The sequence below is a fragment of the Lissotriton vulgaris genome, chromosome 5, assembly GCF_964263255.1.
Source record: "Lissotriton vulgaris chromosome 5, aLisVul1.2, whole genome shotgun sequence".
Lineage (NCBI taxonomy): Eukaryota > Metazoa > Chordata > Amphibia > Caudata > Salamandridae > Lissotriton > Lissotriton vulgaris.
This window is the reverse complement of record NC_141693.1, coordinates 1,226,683,175-1,226,701,433: the sequence shown is the minus strand read 5'-3', so window position 1 is coordinate 1,226,701,433 and position 18,259 is coordinate 1,226,683,175. Positions and strand designations below refer to the sequence as shown.

The 18,259-nt window shown below is 44.7% G+C and overlaps 1 protein-coding gene across 2 annotated transcripts in view; it reads right to left on the bottom strand.

Annotated features, from left to right (window-relative positions):
- The window catches only part of LOC147712358 (uncharacterized), a 61,705-nt gene extending 59,558 nt beyond the window's left edge, over positions 1–2,147 (bottom strand). The window contains exons 1-2 of one of the 2 annotated variants that reach the window (XM_086923056.1): positions 2,011–2,147; positions 954–1,085 (exon numbers count right to left, since the gene is read on the bottom strand). Coding sequence is in view for 1 of the 2 variants with exons in the window: in XM_086923055.1 (XP_086779181.1) it covers positions 2,011–2,112 (102 nt within the window). In the remaining variant the exon portion in view is untranslated. The remainder of the gene's footprint in view (positions 1–953; positions 1,086–2,010) is intronic. The other variant, XM_086923055.1, reaches the window with a different exon arrangement.
- Between the last annotated feature and the right edge of the window lie 16,112 nt (positions 2,148–18,259).

The window sequence follows — 18,259 nt, the reverse complement described above, 5'->3', positions numbered from 1 at the left end:
GACGACAAGTATCCCATGCCAGTGCATGATGCAAAATGATGCCCCACCCCCCTGCGGAATGTGATGAGGGGGCCCTAAATCTTTCATATCTCACAGTTCGTGAGACACAAACATTCGTTGATTTTGTGCTGAATGGCGCTAAGGGTCTCCCTGGCGCAGTGACAGTTAGGCAGGGAATCCAGCCGGAAAGGCGCAGAGGGTCCCGTGAGGCACGGAAGCAGGGAGCGGGCTTCTCCGCCTCAGAGGCAGAGGCCGCCCTCCGCTTTTTCCACAGGGTATCTGAGGACGGCCTTTGTGGGTGAGCAGCGCCTTGCGCCGCTCCCTGCTTCCGTGTCTGTGGAAAGCGCTTTAATGCGCTTGAGAGACCTGGGAGGTACCGGCCCGGCAGGTTTCCTTATTTAGATGGTTCTGGAGCAGGGCGGACACTCTTTTCTCAATGACTAGATCATGAAGGTGACGCGGAAGATGCGCTGCACTTTGAGAGGTCAGAGGGTTCAAGCATTGCCTGACTGACTAGGGGCAGAGAGCACTGCCACAGGTTGCATCGGCAGAACCATGTGTGGGTTTCCAATTGTCAAATAAGAAAAGGCGGTGCGAGTGAAACTGCAGATGTTAGCCTGTCTGTGTGAGGTTCTAAACCCTTGCAGGCCAGGCCTGGGGTGCACCCTCGTGCAGAGATGTGTGGGTCCCAAAGGAAGAGGCGTTGCTGCTCTAGAACAGAACTGAGGTGCGCTGGCAGCGCTTTTCATGTGCCCCGGGACTGGCCGCGCGCGCTGCGCTGTAGGGTAGATAGGGTTGGGGTGCACTATTATAACAGCGTGAGGGTCCGAGGAGATGGAAGGCAGTGGAAACGCTGCTGTAGGCCAGGACAGGTATATTGGCACGGCACTGTGCTGTTATCAGTGATTGAAAGTGTACATGACTGAATTGATGGGCTCTTCTTACTCACGCACCTGCCTCTCGGCGCTGTCCTTCTACACCTCCTCCTGTATCCACTGCTCGGGCTGTGCGGGGCGCTCCGGGGCCTCAGGCGCCCACCTAGAGGGTGCGAGTTTTGCCCCTCTGCCCGGGTCCTCCGCTTTGCCCTGTACCAATGAAAAGTCCCAAAATATTAAAGATTGTTCCAGTTAAACACTCACCCCGCAGAAAATACTACTACAAAGTGGGTCTGGTTCACAAGTGGCCTGTCCAGAGCCTCCGTCTGTGCTCTGGTGCGCCCCCACTCGTCCTTTCCGGCGGCCTACTTGTCATTTCTGAAGCCCCTCTCTGTCCATCTCCCCGTCCTAAGCAGAATCAGCCCACTGTCCTTTCAGGCGCCCTTACCTGTCCTGTCGAGCACACTTACCTGTCCTGCCAAACACCCCCAACCAACCATCGCCTGGTACCTTATTGAATACTGTATGGGTACGGCACCATACTTTCACCCTCAAACAGCCCACAGTGTCCTCTAAGACGCCCCGACGTGTTCTCTCCTCCTGCCAGCTGTCCTGGCTGGCGTTAGCCACCTGTCCTCAGTGCCACCCGGCCTTTCCAGCTTCCGTACCTCTCCTCCGCAGAGACGCACACCTAGCTCCCGGTGCGCCCGTAGGTGCCCGGGGAGCCTTCACCTGCTGCCCACGCGGCTCCTACCTGTTCTGTTTATCTCCATCTATCAGTCCTGTCTGTCAAGCGCCTCCTACCTTTATCCTGCCCAGCGCTATCTGCCAGCCATATCCAGCGAACAAACTTTTTAATTTCCTATTCAGACCGCACTCCCACCGGTTCCGCCTGCACCCTTCAACCGTCTAGCTCCCGTTGCCTGTCCGGTATTTCAACAGGTCTCTTCCTGTCCTTTTGAACTGTCCTACAGTGCGCCTGCTCCTCAATATATCCCGTCCGGCACCCCTTCTGTACTCTTTATGGTGCCCTACTCGCGCTGAACAGCAGCCCTTGGCATCCCACCCACCACCCCCTTCGTCTTCTATCCACCGCCCCATCAAGCCCCGATTTACCGCGTCTAGCGCCCCCTACCTGTGGTCCGCAGAAGCGGCCGGAAGCTTTGTGCTGTGCTCTTGAGAGGCTGTGAGGAGCGCAGCGCCGGGGATCCTTCTGAGCGCCTCGAGCTCTGCCCATGAAGGGCAGTGAACGGGGAGGAGACAGAAACCGTGAATCCCGGGAACACCCCCTGCCGCTTCCCATCCGCGTGCGCCCAGCAGCCAACATTCCTGCTCTTCCTGCTGAGCTGCGGGGAGCGGCAGAGAGGGTGGGGCTGGGACAAGCAAGTGTGGAGACGGAATATTTCATTCAAAACTTTGGAAACACTTGCGTGACTTGTCAGGGCCACGCAGTTCATTTTTAGTTCCGGCTTGATAGCTCAGCTGTCCTATAGCTGTTGTTGCCACGTGGAATGCTTTAGCTATGCCCACAGTGGCAGGTACTTTTCACCTCATGCTTTTGGCTGTTTGGAATATCATTCTGCCCCTTTGTAGAGTGGTAGTGATAGAGGGCGCAGGTCACCCGGCTCTGAGTTTACCAGATTTTCACGCACTTGGGCCCATGACGTGATTATGATACTAATTTTGTGAGTCGGGCAAGTTTACACACTACTATCAGTACTTTGCATGTGTTTTCTTTAACACTATTACCATGGTACCTGACTTACCACAGGCACTTACTCTTCCTGACGGATCAGGAGCTAGTAGAGGACAAGTGACAAGATAATCCTAAAAAAATATTCTATACATTCAATAACAATCGTGATTCTTCAACGACCACAGACACCGGAAGGGTTTTAAGGATTGTATATAGTAATTAAGATTCAAAGTGACAAGAGTATAAGGCTGATGCAAATCAAAATATCAATGATCAAGATAACGACAATAATGTAACTATGGATAAGGGCGAGCACCATTGAGTGCAAGTGGGATTCTATAGGATAAGGGTAACAGGGAACAGGCTATTCAATTCAGGCTTAAACTAGGGTAGGTAAGTTCTAAACACATTAGTCAGTGAATTTCTAAAAACCTATAAGTGACTCAGACCCTAATCTTAGTCTATCTATTAAACTTACTTAAATCCTAAACATCAATAAAGTTCATCACACTATTCATGCAAAAACAGTTTCAATATGCCTTATAGGAAGGGGAAAAAGGGAACATGCTAATAAACAATTTGCATATGCGAGATTAGAGAGAACGGAGAGATTATCATGGGCATAGAGGCTTTATTAAAGAACAGGAAGGAAAAGGATAGAAAACGGACACCCACAAGTTATATTTACCTAGGACAGGAATGAAGACTAACCCTGGCCACGGGTCAGCTTCGGGAAAAGGCGAGGACAAGGACCCTCAAGGATTTAGGATGCCAGTAGGTGAGCAGATACAGCTCACGGAAAATCAGGACAGGATACCCCTCAGGACTTTGGGTCAGGACTGGGCTCACCAAAGGGCACGACCAACACCTGCAGCTTCGGATGCAACGCCTGCGCTACCTCCTCACTGCACGGAATCCGCCAGTAACTCCGATTGGGTTCTCGAATCTCCCAGCAAAGTGCTCCGCCAGCACTTAAGACTATTTCCACCCCTTGGAGTTTGTGGAAAGTTCGAACAGAGTGCTCCGCAGCGCTCTGTATCAATCACCTATAGAGTCGTAGGGTCGGTGACAGGTCAGCTATTCGGACAAGTCGGACAATTTCTCTAACTAAAACTAGGCTAGTTATACCTTTTTTCGGGTCCCTAGACCACCCACAAATGTTGCAAGTGACAGGGTCCCAACTTACGATTGGTCAGAAGAGGTGGTTAGGTCATTGTCACGACCTAAAATTCTGGGTTCCCATGTTTAATATGCCATTATCAGTACCCACCCCTTACATTCCTGTTCCCAGGCATACGTGTAGAAGAGAACAATAGAGCACACAGTGGGAAGAAACAAATGTAACATTTTCAGGTGAAATTCAGCAGCTTCTCCCTGGGTTAAGGGTTAGATTCCCAGGAGCGTCTCAGCTTCGGTAGCCAGCTGGCTGAGTTCCACTGATGCAAAGCCCGGTCCTCATGTCACGTGATCGGGTCCACATAGACTTCTAAGATGGAGAGGCTCCCCACTCCCAGGCCCCAGATACGCGGTACATGAAAAGTAAGCGAAAACAAATTAGAAACACAGGAAAAAATGAATACACTGTACACCGCGATAATCTACACTGCACCCCTTACTTTATAATAACTATAGCGGTTAAGAGTTAAGCAGAAATAGATAGAAATGCAAAGCGGCATGGGCAAGCAGAGAGCGTGTTTAGAGACAAGCGGCCATTTTAGCTACAATGCGCATGAGCAAAATATCCCTCCAAAACTGCGAGTGCGTCACATCACATGGGTATGACCGACGCATGCGCAGACTGGATTTCTGCGAAGCGGCCATTCTGTAGTATGCAAGCGTGGTTAGGATTAATAGACACATAGGCAAGCGTCTCTGGGACACCCGCGTGTACTGTAAAAGTGGAATATTAATGACAAACAGGATTGGTTAATACTATTACAAGTTAACGAGGTTCATGAATGTGAGCAAGTCGCTTTACGTGCGAATACTTGCTCCATCAATCCCCTCTTTGATGATATTTACTATCATCACTATTAATGGAAACAGATGCCAACTTTCTTTCTTACATCTCACTCATTTCTATTTCAATACATTTATTGTTGAGTCTCTTCTCAGCATCCTTATTAGGATGGAAACTCTTGGCCTTTTTGTAGATTTGATTTCTCAATTCTTCTAACTCCAGCTCATCCACATTTCGTTTCACTCCCCTTCTATTTACAGTGTACTTCTTTCTGCACTTTTGACATTTGCAGCAAATGATTATAATAAACACAATCAAACTTATTCCAGCTATTGGCATCAGTATTTTCCCCACAAGACTGCGGCCTATGTTAGAAAACCAACTACCTACAGAGGAGAGACCATCAGTCAGTCTCTTCCAGGCACTATCAACCTCCAGTGGTTTGAGTTCTTTTTCTAAATTAGTTATGTTTCATACATATTTCTTAATTTCTACACTTTTATCAGGAATGTAAGTGCAACAATGTTGCGCCTTCAGCATCCTGCAGACTCCGCCCTCTTTTGCCAATAAGGTATCAAGAGCAAGGCGATTCTGTAAAACCATTGATCTGATCGCAACCATTTCAGTATTGACCAGCAGGAATCCAGCAGCAGTGTCAGTAGACAACCTACCCACTACTGTAGATAATTTGCAAATACGGTGAGTATTCAGAACCACTCCCACTCCAGGTATCAGTGCACTAAATATATCACCTATAATTTCTCCTACACTTTCACATCTACTACGTACTAAACCATTAGTATTTTCATTGCTTCCAGCGGCGTTGTTCACATGGTATATTTTCGGGAAGACAATGCCAAAATAGCAGCTTCCATACCAGTGATCCGGCAATTTGAAATAAGCCTTGTTTCCACATATATAATAAATTCCGGGAAACACAGGTTCTGACCCATTTTTGAAACCCCAACCTCCAATTACCTTGTAATTATGCTCGCATTCACTGGAACCGATGAATACATTGTTATAATAACTAGTCTTTTCTCTATGAAGACAGAGTTTCCCTTTCCGTTCAAAGTCCAGCAACAGCGCAGGATTAGCTTCACCATTTGAGGTGCCCTCCATGTTTTCAGCCCATTTAGGAGTTTTCTGTCTCTTATCATTGGCCTTTCTTTGGAAACTCTCCCTTCTCTTTTCTGCCATTTTCAAAAACATTTTCTCTTGTTCATGTAATGAACAAGTCAAATTATCTCTGCGAGCTTCATTTAAATCTATGTCACCTATAGTCAGGAAGTATTCTCCCATGTAACGAGTCACTTCACTTCTAACATGTACAATATTCAGGTTTCCCCGAATAGGCAGTTCAGAAAAAATCACGTCAGTGTTTGAATAGTAGTACTGTAAAGTGCTTCTATAAAATAAGCTTGCTAATATACTACAGGAAATTCCATAGTTCAGGGGTAAATGGTGATAGGTCACACCTTCAGCTACTGACGTGGGTAGTTTCATGCAGACATAACAATCTTCTATTTCCATAGCTTCTACATAATGCACTAAAAGATTTGCAAAGACATTTAAATGTGATCTGTTTCTCATCTTGTGAAAATGTAGTCCTTCCTTATCTGGTGCTTCTAAGTCAGGTCGGGTTTGTCTCAGGCTAACTGAATTGTCACGTCTTTCTACACTTCGTGGTGTTTCTTCAGTATGTACAACTTCTGTGTCTGGTGACACTGATTTAGTGGGGTACAGGTTAGTATCCTTACTGATCATAAAGGGTATAAAGACTGTTAGTCCTATCCATATTACTATCACTATCGCTACACTACATAAGCATATTTTACAGCAAGTTTTACAACAATTCGCCCTAGGTCTTCCATTCACATTTGAATCAGACATTTTAGCTTACAGGTGGCTTTCCAACCCCTCTTTGTTTCTCAACACAAGAGGCTTACGCAGTTTTTCTTTCAAGTTGGGTCTTCTTCTTCAGGACTCAGATCCTCAACTGAATCTTGGTCGCTTTTATCTCTTATTTCGGGATCATCAATTTCTTCCAACACCAAGTAAGTCCATTCAGGACTCCGATAGTTTTTGTTTTGTCTTTTTACTCTGGTACTGCGTCTGTTTTGCTGAGCTCCTGCTCTCTGTCTTTCACTAGCAGCTCTTTTACGGTCTTCTATTTTCTCTTCCACAGTTTTTAGTCTTAATTTCAGTCTTTTTATGTATCTGGGTTCACTTTTCTTCCTGAGCCTTTTAGCTGTCTCTGTAATTTGGCCCTCTTCACGAGCTCTTTTATTTTCGTTCTGTTGTGGCACTACTGTTTTGTCAGTGTCTTTTTTCCTGCCTATCTGACTAGTTCCAGGTCTTTCTTCAGTTTCTTCTGCCTGGTTTCTAAACTGGCCCTGTTCAGGTATGTATTGGATTTGTCTTTGGTTTTCAACTGTTTCTGTCTCTGTCTCCTGAACGCGTTCGTCTATGTCTATCTGTTCCTGTTCATGCTCTTCGAACCCTTGATTTTCTTCCGCATGAACTTCAGCTTTAATTACTATTTGTCCCTTTTCAGTTTCTGGAGTCTTTGGAGGTGTGTCGATGACTTGGTCTGTCCCTACTTGACCTATTTCCTGATCAGGTCTGAAGTGAATCTCGATAACCTGACCTTCTTCTTCTAGTCCTGTCTCTTCCTCACTATCCCACTCTCTATCTAGATAGGAATACTTTCTGGTTCTTATTGGATCAAGAATCAGATCGTCTGCTGGGAACCATTTGTCTTGACTGGTGCTCGGTAGTATTACATCAGCTAGATCCGGACCCTCGTCTGGAGTCTCCTCAGCTGCACCACCTTCAGCTTCAGCCGCCTCTTCTTCGGTTACCTTCTTGGTATGGCTGGCATGAATCTACTTTGGCACGCCAGCACACTTTACACCAGTGGTAGTTACAAGGATCACTTGCCTCAGTTTTCCCCACTTTGGTGCAAGGCAACTCTTCCGGGTACGTTTCTTCAGCACAACCCAATCTCCAGGTTTCAGTTTATGGGCTGGAGTTGTTGACCATTCGACAGCAGTCTCCCCAATCTGGTGAGAGATAGAACGCACTTGGTCACCCAGCTGCCTGCAGTATTCTAGTACCAAATCATCAGAAATACTTAGCAGTTTGTGTCCGGGTACCCATGCCTGTCGCATCACTCTTCCCATTAGTACTTCATGGGGGCTTAGGCCTGTCTTTCGGTTTGGAATGCTTCTCTATCCCATCAGGACAAGAGGTAATGCTTCTATCCAGTTCAATTTGGTAGAATTGCACATTTTTGCCAATCTTGATTTTATAGTGCCATTCACTTGTTCGACTATTCCAGAAGCCTCTGGACGATATGCACAGTGTAGCTTAGGCTCAATCTTGAATGCTTTATAGAGCTCTGTTAAGACTTCGTTGGCAAAGTGCCCACCTCTGTCTGTTTCAATTGTCTCTGGAAATCCATACCTAGGTATTAGCTCCCTGAGTAACAACTTGGCTACAGTAAGGGCATCATTTTTCTTTGCTGGGTAGGCTTCCACCCACCTTGAGAATAGGCAAACTATTACCAGGACATATCTGTATCCTTTACACATGGGTAACTGAATAAAGTCTGCCTGTAGTCTGACAAAAGGACCTTCTGCCCTTCCAATTGTACTTTGCTCTACTACAGTCCTCTTCCCTGCGTTGAACTGCTGGCACACTAAGCACCTCTGGCAAAGCATCTCCGCGATGTTCCTGAATTTGAGTTATAGAACACTTGGTGGAACATACGGCACATTGCATCCCTCCCAATATGGGTATCTCCGTGTATCATCCTGGCCATTGGGGTAGCCATGCTATCTGGTAACACAGGCACACCCGTCTTATCAACCATAACACCATCCCTGTCCCTTGGCTGACATTCCTCAGTCTCCCATCTTTGCTTTTCCTCCTCTTCTGCTGCTTGCTGCAACTCTTTCAGTTCCCTCCAAGAAGATACATTCTCAAACACCATAAGTTGGCAGCTGTTTGAATAATGTCAGTGTTGTTGTTATTTTTTAGTTAATTTGGACAGTATTCAACGCAAGTAACCATGAGAAAACGTCGACCATCACCGCATCTCGTAATGTAAACAAGGTGTGTTTTTTTACGTGTGTTTTTTGCGTGCATATAAGCTTCCGAACATTTAGATAACTGTGAGAGTTATCACTACATAAGTTCTTGTCCTGCACATAACTGTTCACTAAGGTTAGTTTTATTTATTTTTTCAAATAGGATCACCACAGGCGGGTTTTTTGCAACTCACGGTAGAGGCGAGCGTGTGTTTGAGGTTACCAGCCTTGGATCAGTTATATCTTAAACGGCAAGGATCGTACCACGTAGCAGTTTCACTTTCTTCCAGTGAGTTGTGGCTTCTGTTACCCTTTTTTAGCTGCCGTATTATTTGTGTTATTATTAATTTTCTACCACACAATTGAGGGTGTACGTTTTTTCCCTAGAGTGACTGATCAAGTCTTTCACGTCGGCACAGTCTAATCCGGTCTTTTCATTGCGCCATTTCTCTCTCATTCATACAAGTGAGTGTACAGTACAGAACCAGTCCATTTCAGGGGTTGCAATTGATTTAACAGGAATTTTTCCAGCAAATTTATTCATGTAATTCATCATTGCGGCAATCTATGACCTTTCGGTTGAAAAACTTTTTTCACTCAAGTGCTAGAGCTTTATTTTTTGGGTCATTTCAGGTGCCGCCCCTGACGAAGGGCCAAGAGGCCCGAAATGCATTGGGCTGGGCAAACTTGTTAGACAAATTATAATAAGTTTGATGTGATGTTAACATTATATGTATATATTTTTTCAAAAACTATGAACTCATGGTATCTCTTTATACCTAATGTATATCATGCCTGATGAAATCGACATGTCAGTAAAAATACATATTGGAAATTCAAAAGGTTCATGTGTTTTCATGTATTAAATGCATGTTGAACATTGGTCATATTGAGGATTCATGTATTAAGCAAATATCCAATTTTGGAATCGCAACAGTGCGTAGAGGGCAAGCGGTTTCGCTTGATTACTTTTCATGTAGCTGTTTCCGCCTCCCCATAATTGAATTTTTAGGGACATTTTGTATCGGGCGCAATATTGGGCAATTTGGTCAGCATATCTATTTCCGGCTGTCACATCGTCGTTACCAGATTTGTGAGCAGCACATTTGACCACCGCCAATTCTTTGGGTAACTGGATTGCTTCCAGTAGGTTTTGTACCACTTTTCCATTTCTGATAGGGGTACGTGAGGAAGTCATGAATTCTCTTTGTAACCATAGCTGGCCGAAGTCATGAACAACCCCGTAACCATATTGACTGTCAGTGTATATGGTTACTCTCTTATTTTTCCCTTGTTTGCAGGCCCTTGCCAATGCAATTAATTCGGCTACTTGGGCAGATTTTATTTCACTTAAGTAAGATGCTTCTAGGGTCGTTTCCAGTGTGACTACGGCATAGGCAGCACTCAACCCGCCATCCTCATGTCTCAAACAGGAGCCATCCACAAACATCACAAGGTCTTCTATGGAAAGGGCCGTTTCTTTTATATCAGGTCGTGGTTTGGTGCTAAACTCAGTTAAGTCAATACAGTTATGTTCAATTTCACCCTCTACTTCTGCATTTTGGGTGAGGGGCAACAAGGTCCCAGGGTTTAAAATATTGCATCGGGAAATTATCACATTCTCTGCACCAATAAGAAATCTCTCATACCTAGTCAGCCGACTAGGTGTGAGATACTGGGTCTTGGTTCGGGTCAACAGAATCACAACTGAATGGGGAACATAAACCGTTACAGGATGTCCCATGACAATGTTTTCACTTTGTTCCAGACTTGTGCAAGTAGCAGCTACTGCTTTCAGACACCCGGGTAACCCAGCAGCTACTGGGTCCAGAGTGGCTGAAAAGTAGGCCACTGGGCGTCTAGTCAGACCATGTTCCTGTGTTAGGACTGAGAGTGCACAATTGTCTCCTGTATCACAGAACAATTCAAAGTTCTTGGAGTAATCAGGCATTCCTAATGCAGGAGCTGAACACAGACAATTTCGCAATTTTATCCAGGCGGTCATGCTTTCGTCATCCCAGCTAACTGGATCATCTACTCCTTTCTTGGTCATTTTTATCAAAGGTTTGGCTAAAACAGCAAATCCCACAATCCACTGCCTGCAGTATCCCACAACCCCTAGGAACATTCTGACTTCCTTCTGGGTTCTGGGTAATTCAATATCTCAAATTATTCTAATTCTTTCTGAAGTGACCTTTCTGACACCCTTTTCTATCTGGTGCCCCAGATATTTCACCGAATTTTTACAGTACTGTAACTTGTCAGGTGATACTTTATGTCCTCCTTTGCCTAAATGATTTAATAAGGCAATGGTATCAGTAACACAGTCGCTTTGACTTTTAGATGCCACTAAGAGATCGTCTATGTACTGGACCAAAACAGACTCTTTTGGCAGGACTAAGGATTCAAGGCACCTTTTTAGAATCTGATTAAAAATCGAAGGGCTTTCTGTGTACCCCTGGGGGACACGATTCCAGACGTAGACATGACTGTCAAACTCAAACGAGAAAAGAAATTTGCTGTCTGGATGCAATGGGATGGAAAAGAACGCATGGCATAAATCAATGACAGTGAACCACTCCGCATTCCATGGGATCTGATACAGGATCACTGCAGGGTTTGGCACTATGGGACAGCAAGGTACAACAATCTGATTTACCTTTCGCAGGTCCTGCACTACCCTGTACTTTCCACTAGGCTTTTTAATTCCAATTATGGGTGAATTACAAGGACTGCTCATTACTTCCTGTATAGTGTTTGCTTCTAGCAACCTGTTTACTTCCAGTGCAACTCCAGCTTTTACTTCTGCACTCATTTTATACTGTCTAGTTTTCGGGTAGGTAGCATTTGTTTTGATGGCTATTTTAACTGGGTCCACATTTGCCATTAATCCTACATCTCTCCCAGTGAAATCCCACACTTCTGGTATCACCTTTTGTTGGAGTTCTTCAGGTAAGTCGTAAATTGTCAGAGTTTTGATTGCTGCATCGGGCCTCAGCAACATTAGTTTGTACAGACCATCTTCGTCTGGGGTCTGAATTTCGACGCCTTTTGGTGTACAAAAGATGGTACAGTTCATTTTGCACAACAAATCTCGTCCCAGTAGGTTCACTGGACTGGAGTCACAGACAACAAATCTGTGCATTTCTTTGAAATTCCCTATAGAAATCTCCATTGGTTCAGTTACAGGAGTGCTAATTATCTGATTTGATACGCCCACTACTTGGATTGCTTCTCCCGAGAGGGGTAGGTTTGGAACGTCCGCTGTTTTCACAGCCGAACGGGTAGCACCAGTGTCCAACAGAAAGGTGACATCATTTCCTTCAACCTTTCCTTCAATGTATGGCCCTGTCTGGTCTACCGGTAAGGAGGCGCCAAGCACGCACTCCTCTTCCTCCCCCCTCAGGCCCCGTCAGTATGGTTCATCGCAGAGAAATGTATCATTTAACAGGAATTGTGAAGTTGCTGCATTTCTTTTATTTATTTATTTTAATTTCTTTTATAGCGCTGGAATCAATCCCGTAAGGGTATCTCCCTCCTTCCCATACCTCGACCCTCTCATTCTGCTGAGTCTGATTCTTATAATTAGGTCTAGGAGCTCGAGGCAATGGATGTGGGTTTACCTGTTGCTGATTCTTTCGTGGCCCCTCTTTCTGCACCTGTGGATTTAAACCATTTATGGGGGCATTACCAGCCTGCAAATGTGGACACTCGTCTCTCCAGTGCCCTATCTGACCGCACCCGTGACATGGGAACTTCTTTTTGGCCTCTTCTTTACTCGGGGTTTCCCTTCTCCCCCAGAGTTAGTATTTGGAGCATTACTATTCATTTTACTTAATTGTTTCTCTTGTTGCTCAGCCAATTTTACTTGTGCCCACATCACCTTCTCCTTGAGGGCCTTCTTTTTGTTCTCCATCTCATCCTCACAGTACTTAGCGTACTTGAGGACCTCATCTATGGGTTTTCCCTGCCAACAGATTTTATTGTCTCTAATCCACTGGGATATCTCCGGTCTCAACCCCAACACGAATCGATAAATGAAATGAGTCATATCCTTCATTTCAATATTATCGATGCCACTGTAGGTTTTGAATACCTGTAATAATCTTTCATAATAGGAATGCACAGTTTCATTATGATCCTGGGTAGTTCTATCTATTCGGGTCCAATCAGTCTCTTTTGCTGGTACCTTTCCTTTTAGGTATTGTATGACTTGGTCATACTGTCTCATTACATCTGGGGAAGGAGCTCCGGTTCGGGAGTCTCTCGCATATTCGTCACTGGGCCAATCAACTGCAACCTTGCACTCAGTCCATAAATCTACAGGAACTACAATGTCAAAGAACCCATCCAGGTCCTTCAGGAGACACTTTTGGACTTTCACAAATCGCTCCACCTGCCTATACCATTCCACTGGCTTCTCTCTTAATTTTGGGAAGTCATTGGTAAAAGACACAATGTCTTGTCGGGACCACGGAACATGTACATAATTCCCACCTGGCACTTCTTTCATGGGATATAGTTTATCTGCTTGGACTACTTCTTTTAGCACGTATTCTGAAGTTTTAGGTTTAATTTTACTATCTTCCTTTTTCTTTGCCCATCTGGTTTTCCATTTATCTAGATCTCCCCATTTCTGCAGTATATTCAGCAATTCTTTTATCTGTATTTTCTTCCCTGACACATTCATATTCTCTAAATCCTTGTCGGAGAATTCTGCTCTATAGGGCTTCTGCAAGACTTTGGATCGACTTACATCAATTCCCATGTCAGCAGCAGTGTCCATTAGTTTTTCATGGAGCACTCTGGTATTCCGGGTAAGGCTTTTGCTGATAAACAGCAACTCTTCTTCGTTAAGCGTATTCAATCTGTCTAATTCCACATTTCCAGCCATTAGTTCCTCCATTTCTATCCTTAGCCTGTAAATATCCAAAGGTTTGGGCGGGGGAGTTGCTCTGTCTATCTCTTTAGTCCATCTATCCAGTTCTTTTGGAGTCACCACTGTGGCACTCCGGATCCCTGATGTTGTTTCAATTACGACTTCCTTTGCCTTGGCCTGACTCCCTGCCAGTAGTTCACTGCTTCCAGGCTCCCTTATGGGCAAATCCATTAGGGAGATCATGGACTCACATTCACTTGCCTGATCATCAACTATAAGCGGCTCTTTTCTTGGAGGTGCTGTGATTGGAGTTATGACTGGAGTTCTTGGACTAGCCTGCTTATCCCCGTAAAGAGGTATAGCAGGACCAATAGTTACTGGGATTGTCAGGGCGTCAGGATTGGGATGTATCTGAGCTATAGTCTGTATTAAGTCATTTCGCTGCTTAATCAGGGCATCTCTTTCTCGTTCATGCAAAACTCTTTCCGACGAGTTGTCATGCATTATTTGGGGCACTAAAGGAGGGTATATACTTGGGGCAGTGGGGATGGCTAACCCTGGTCTGTCTTCACCAAAAGGTCGGTAATTTGGGACTGCTGTACTTGGTCTGCAAAATTCATCACTATTACTGGGTTTGCTACCAGCACCAGTTACATCTGTCTCGCTAGCCCTTCTACTTCTGAGATGTCGGAAAAAAGGATTTTTCAAACTTAGGGTCCCAGACGCTTCAGCATAAGGAGGTGGAATTTTCATTAACAAATCCTCCAGATACTCATCCTCTGAATCCCCCATGGTCATTAGGTGTCGAGTTTTCTCTGTCTTTTTCCCTTCTCCTTGTTCGGTTACCCCAAACATCGGAAATAGTCCCTCAACCATCATATTCTGTCTCCACTGCTTCATCTTTTGCTCCTTTGTCTCTCGCTGTAATTTTGGATACCATTTGCTCACTCCTTTATCCATTCGGGGTCTGTCTCGTTCTAAAGCCTCAATCTCCCATTCCTCTAAGGCTTCATACTGGGTCAATCTGGGTCGGGGGTGTAATTCATTCATTCGGGTTCTCAAGTTAAACAGGATTCTACCATTAAAAGTACCATCGAGGGGAAATGCTAAAACTCCATCGTCTTCAGTGTACTTTACCCAATTTTCCAACCACACACAGGTATGATACCCTTTGTCAAACATCATAAAGGATGCTGGAGTATTAGGAGGTGGAATGATCACACCCTCCCTAGTTCTAATGGGTTTGTCTTTCTTGAAATAATTCTTGATCTTTTCGGCAAGAGTCAATTTTCTCTTTCCTCCGTACATATTGTAAGGTCTACCTCTTAGCATCTGCTCCTTATGAAAACCTGGGTTTTGCGGATTAGGTAAGAATTCGGGATACCACATACACCTCTCCAAACTATCCTCAAGTTCGGATTGATTAATTTTGTTTACTTATGGGCTTCCAATGCTAGCGCGTCTTTCAACTTACAGCAACCAATCAGCACTGCGATTGCAAAATCTGTTTACCAATGGGTGCGCGGCCCCTTCGTGAGACGCGGTCTCACTCTTCGGCGCTCACCCCTCCCTTACAATTCTGGCTTCGCTACACTCCCACTGGCTCAACCAATACCAGCGCGGCACGGAGTAACGTCAGTGCAGCCTTGCGACCGACTCCCTCCTTTACAAGGTAACAGAAACTTTGAATTTTCCTTAAAGTGCAAGTGCGTATTTTTGTTAACACCGTATAATGTTCGCCACTGTGCTTGAGGGTTTTAAAAAGAAAGAGGGTTTTTATTTTACTGCAAGTAAACCACTTTTGTCTACTTTTCATTCACTACGGATAGATCTCTTCTGCCTATTCTCTCACACAAGCAATAGAGAACCTGCTACTCTTTTGACTTATCCACTTCTTTCCGGGATATATACTAAGTCAACTTTTCACCAGTGTCCTCCTTTGCTGTCATTCAAGCTCCAAAGAACCTATTACTCCTGCCGTCTGTGACCCTTCCTAGGTGATATCACAACAGGAGTTTCATCAAGGTATTCGTAGCTAACATTTACACATCAATAGATTCATGAAAATCCTAATTAGCGCTTCCAGTTCTGCCTAACCGTGCACTAATCTCCCTCCTAGCCAGTGACCTCACAGCCAAGTGGATTCTACTCACCACCTGCTATCTTATTTCCCCGGGGATCCCCACAACACGAAAACAATCACTCACAATTGGTTAGTAATATGTACTTAGTATTTCATGAGATATAATAAGCTTATTCTATGACATTTAAATGCAATAACAATCCTTATTTTAGCAGCAAAAATATTTTAGCAGTACATTTTATTTTTCACGGTTCAACAGAAACTATCTTATCTACCTATCTTAACTAGTCCTAACCATATCTCTGCTACCAGAAAAATACTGATAGAGCGCGCAGGTCACCCGGCTCTGAGTTTACCAGATTTTCACGCACTTGGGCCCATGACGTGATTATGATACTAATTTTGTGAGTCGGGCAAGTTTACACACTACTATCAGTACTTTGCATGTGTTTTCTTTAACACTATTACCATGGTACCTGACTTACCACAGGCACTTACTCTTCCTGACGGATCAGGAGCTAGTAGAGGACAAGTGACAAGATAATCCTAAAAAAATATTCTATACATTCAATAACAATCGTGATTCTTCAACGACCACAGACACCGGAAGGGTTTTAAGGATTGTATATAGTAATTAAGATTCAAAGTGACAAGAGTATAAGGCTGATGCAAATCAAAATATCAATGATCAAGATAACGACAATAATGTAACTATGGATAAGGGCGAGCACCATTGAGTGCAAGTGGGATTCTATAGGATAAGGGTAACAGGGAACAGGCTATTCAATTCAGGCTTAAACTAGGGTAGGTAAGTTCTAAACACATTAGTCAGTGAATTTCTAAAAACCTATAAGTGACTCAGACCCTAATCTTAGTCTATCTATTAAACTTACTTAAATCCTAAACATCAATAAAGTTCATCACACTATTCATGCAAAAACAGTTTCAATATGCCTTATAGGAAGGGGAAAAAGGAACATGCTAATAAACAATTTGCATATGCGAGATTAGAGAGAACGGAGAGATTATCATGGGCATAGAGGCTTTATTAAAGAACAGGAAGGAAAAGGATAGAAAACGGACACCCACAAGTTATATTTACCTAGGACAGGAATGAAGACTAACCCTGGCCACAGGTCAGCTTCCCGAAAAGGCGAGGACAAGGACCCTCAAGGATTTAGGATGCCAGTAGGTGAGCAGATACAGCTCACGGAAAATCAGGACAGGATACCCCTCAGGACTTTGTGTCAGGACTGGCTCACCAAAGGGCACAACCAACACCTGCAGCTTCGGATGCAACGCCTGCGCTACCCCCTCACTGCACGGAATCCGCCAGTAACCCCAATTGGGTTCTCGAATCTCCCAGCAAAGTGCTCCGCCAGCACTTAAGACTATTTCCACCCCTTGGAGTTTGTGGAAAGTTCGGACAGAGTGCTCCGCAGCGCTCTGTATCAATCACCTATAGAGTCGTAGGGTCAGTGACAGGTCAGCTATTCGGACAAGTCGGACAATTTCTCTAACTAAAACTAGGCTAGTTATACCTTTTTTCGGGTCCCTAGACCACCCACAAATGTTGCAAGTGACAGGGTCCCAACTTACGATTGGTCAGAAGAGGTGGTTAGGTCATTGTCACGACCTAAAATTCTGGGTTCCCATGTTTAATATGCAATTATCGGTACCCACCCCTTACATTCCTGTTCCCAGGCATACGTGTAGAAGAGAACAATAGAGCACACAGTGGGAAGAAACAAATGTAACATTTTCAGGTGAAATTCAGCAGCTTCTCCCTGGGTTAAGGATTAGATTCCCAGGAGCGTCTCAGCTTCGGTAGCCAGCTGTCTGAGTTCCACTGATGCAAAGCCCGGTCCTCATGTCACGTGATCGGGTCCACATAGACTTCTAAGATGGAGAGGCTCCCCACTCCCAGGCCCCAGATACGCGGTACATGAAAAGTAAGCGAAAACAAATTAGAAACACAGGAAAAAATTAATACACTGTACACCGCGATAATCTACACTGCACCCCTTACTTCATAATAACTATAGCGGTTAAGAGTTAAGCAGAAATAGATAGAAATGCAAAGCGGCATGGGCAAGCAGAGAGCGTGTTTAGAGACAAGCGGCCATTTTAGCTACAATGCGCATGAGCAAAATATCCCTCCAAAACTGCGAGTGAGTCACATCACATGGGTATGACCGACGCATGCGCAGACTGGATTTCTGCGAAGCGGCCATTCTGTAGTATGCAAGCGTGGTTAGGATTAATAGACACATAGGCAAGCGTCTCTGGGACACCCGCGTGTACTGTAAAAGTGGAATATTAATGACAAACAGGATTGGTTAATACTATTACAAGTTAACGAGGTTCATGAATGTGAGCAAGTCGCTTTACGTGCGAATACTTGCTCCATCAGTAGCATAGCAATGCATCCGGGGTATTCTACTTTCCCTAAGACCTCCGAAGCATCAAAGTGTTCATTTCATAAATGCATTGTAAGCAGACAGTAGCTAAGCCAGTGTGTTACGGGCCCTACTGCAAAGAAGGAAATGGCCCCCAGCTGTTGCTTGAATTATAAAGTACACAAAAGAAATAATTGATGGAAGGAATGCTGGACAATGCATCCATTCACCCCCAGTCACAATGATCTGGGTTTAATCCATCATTCATTTGCT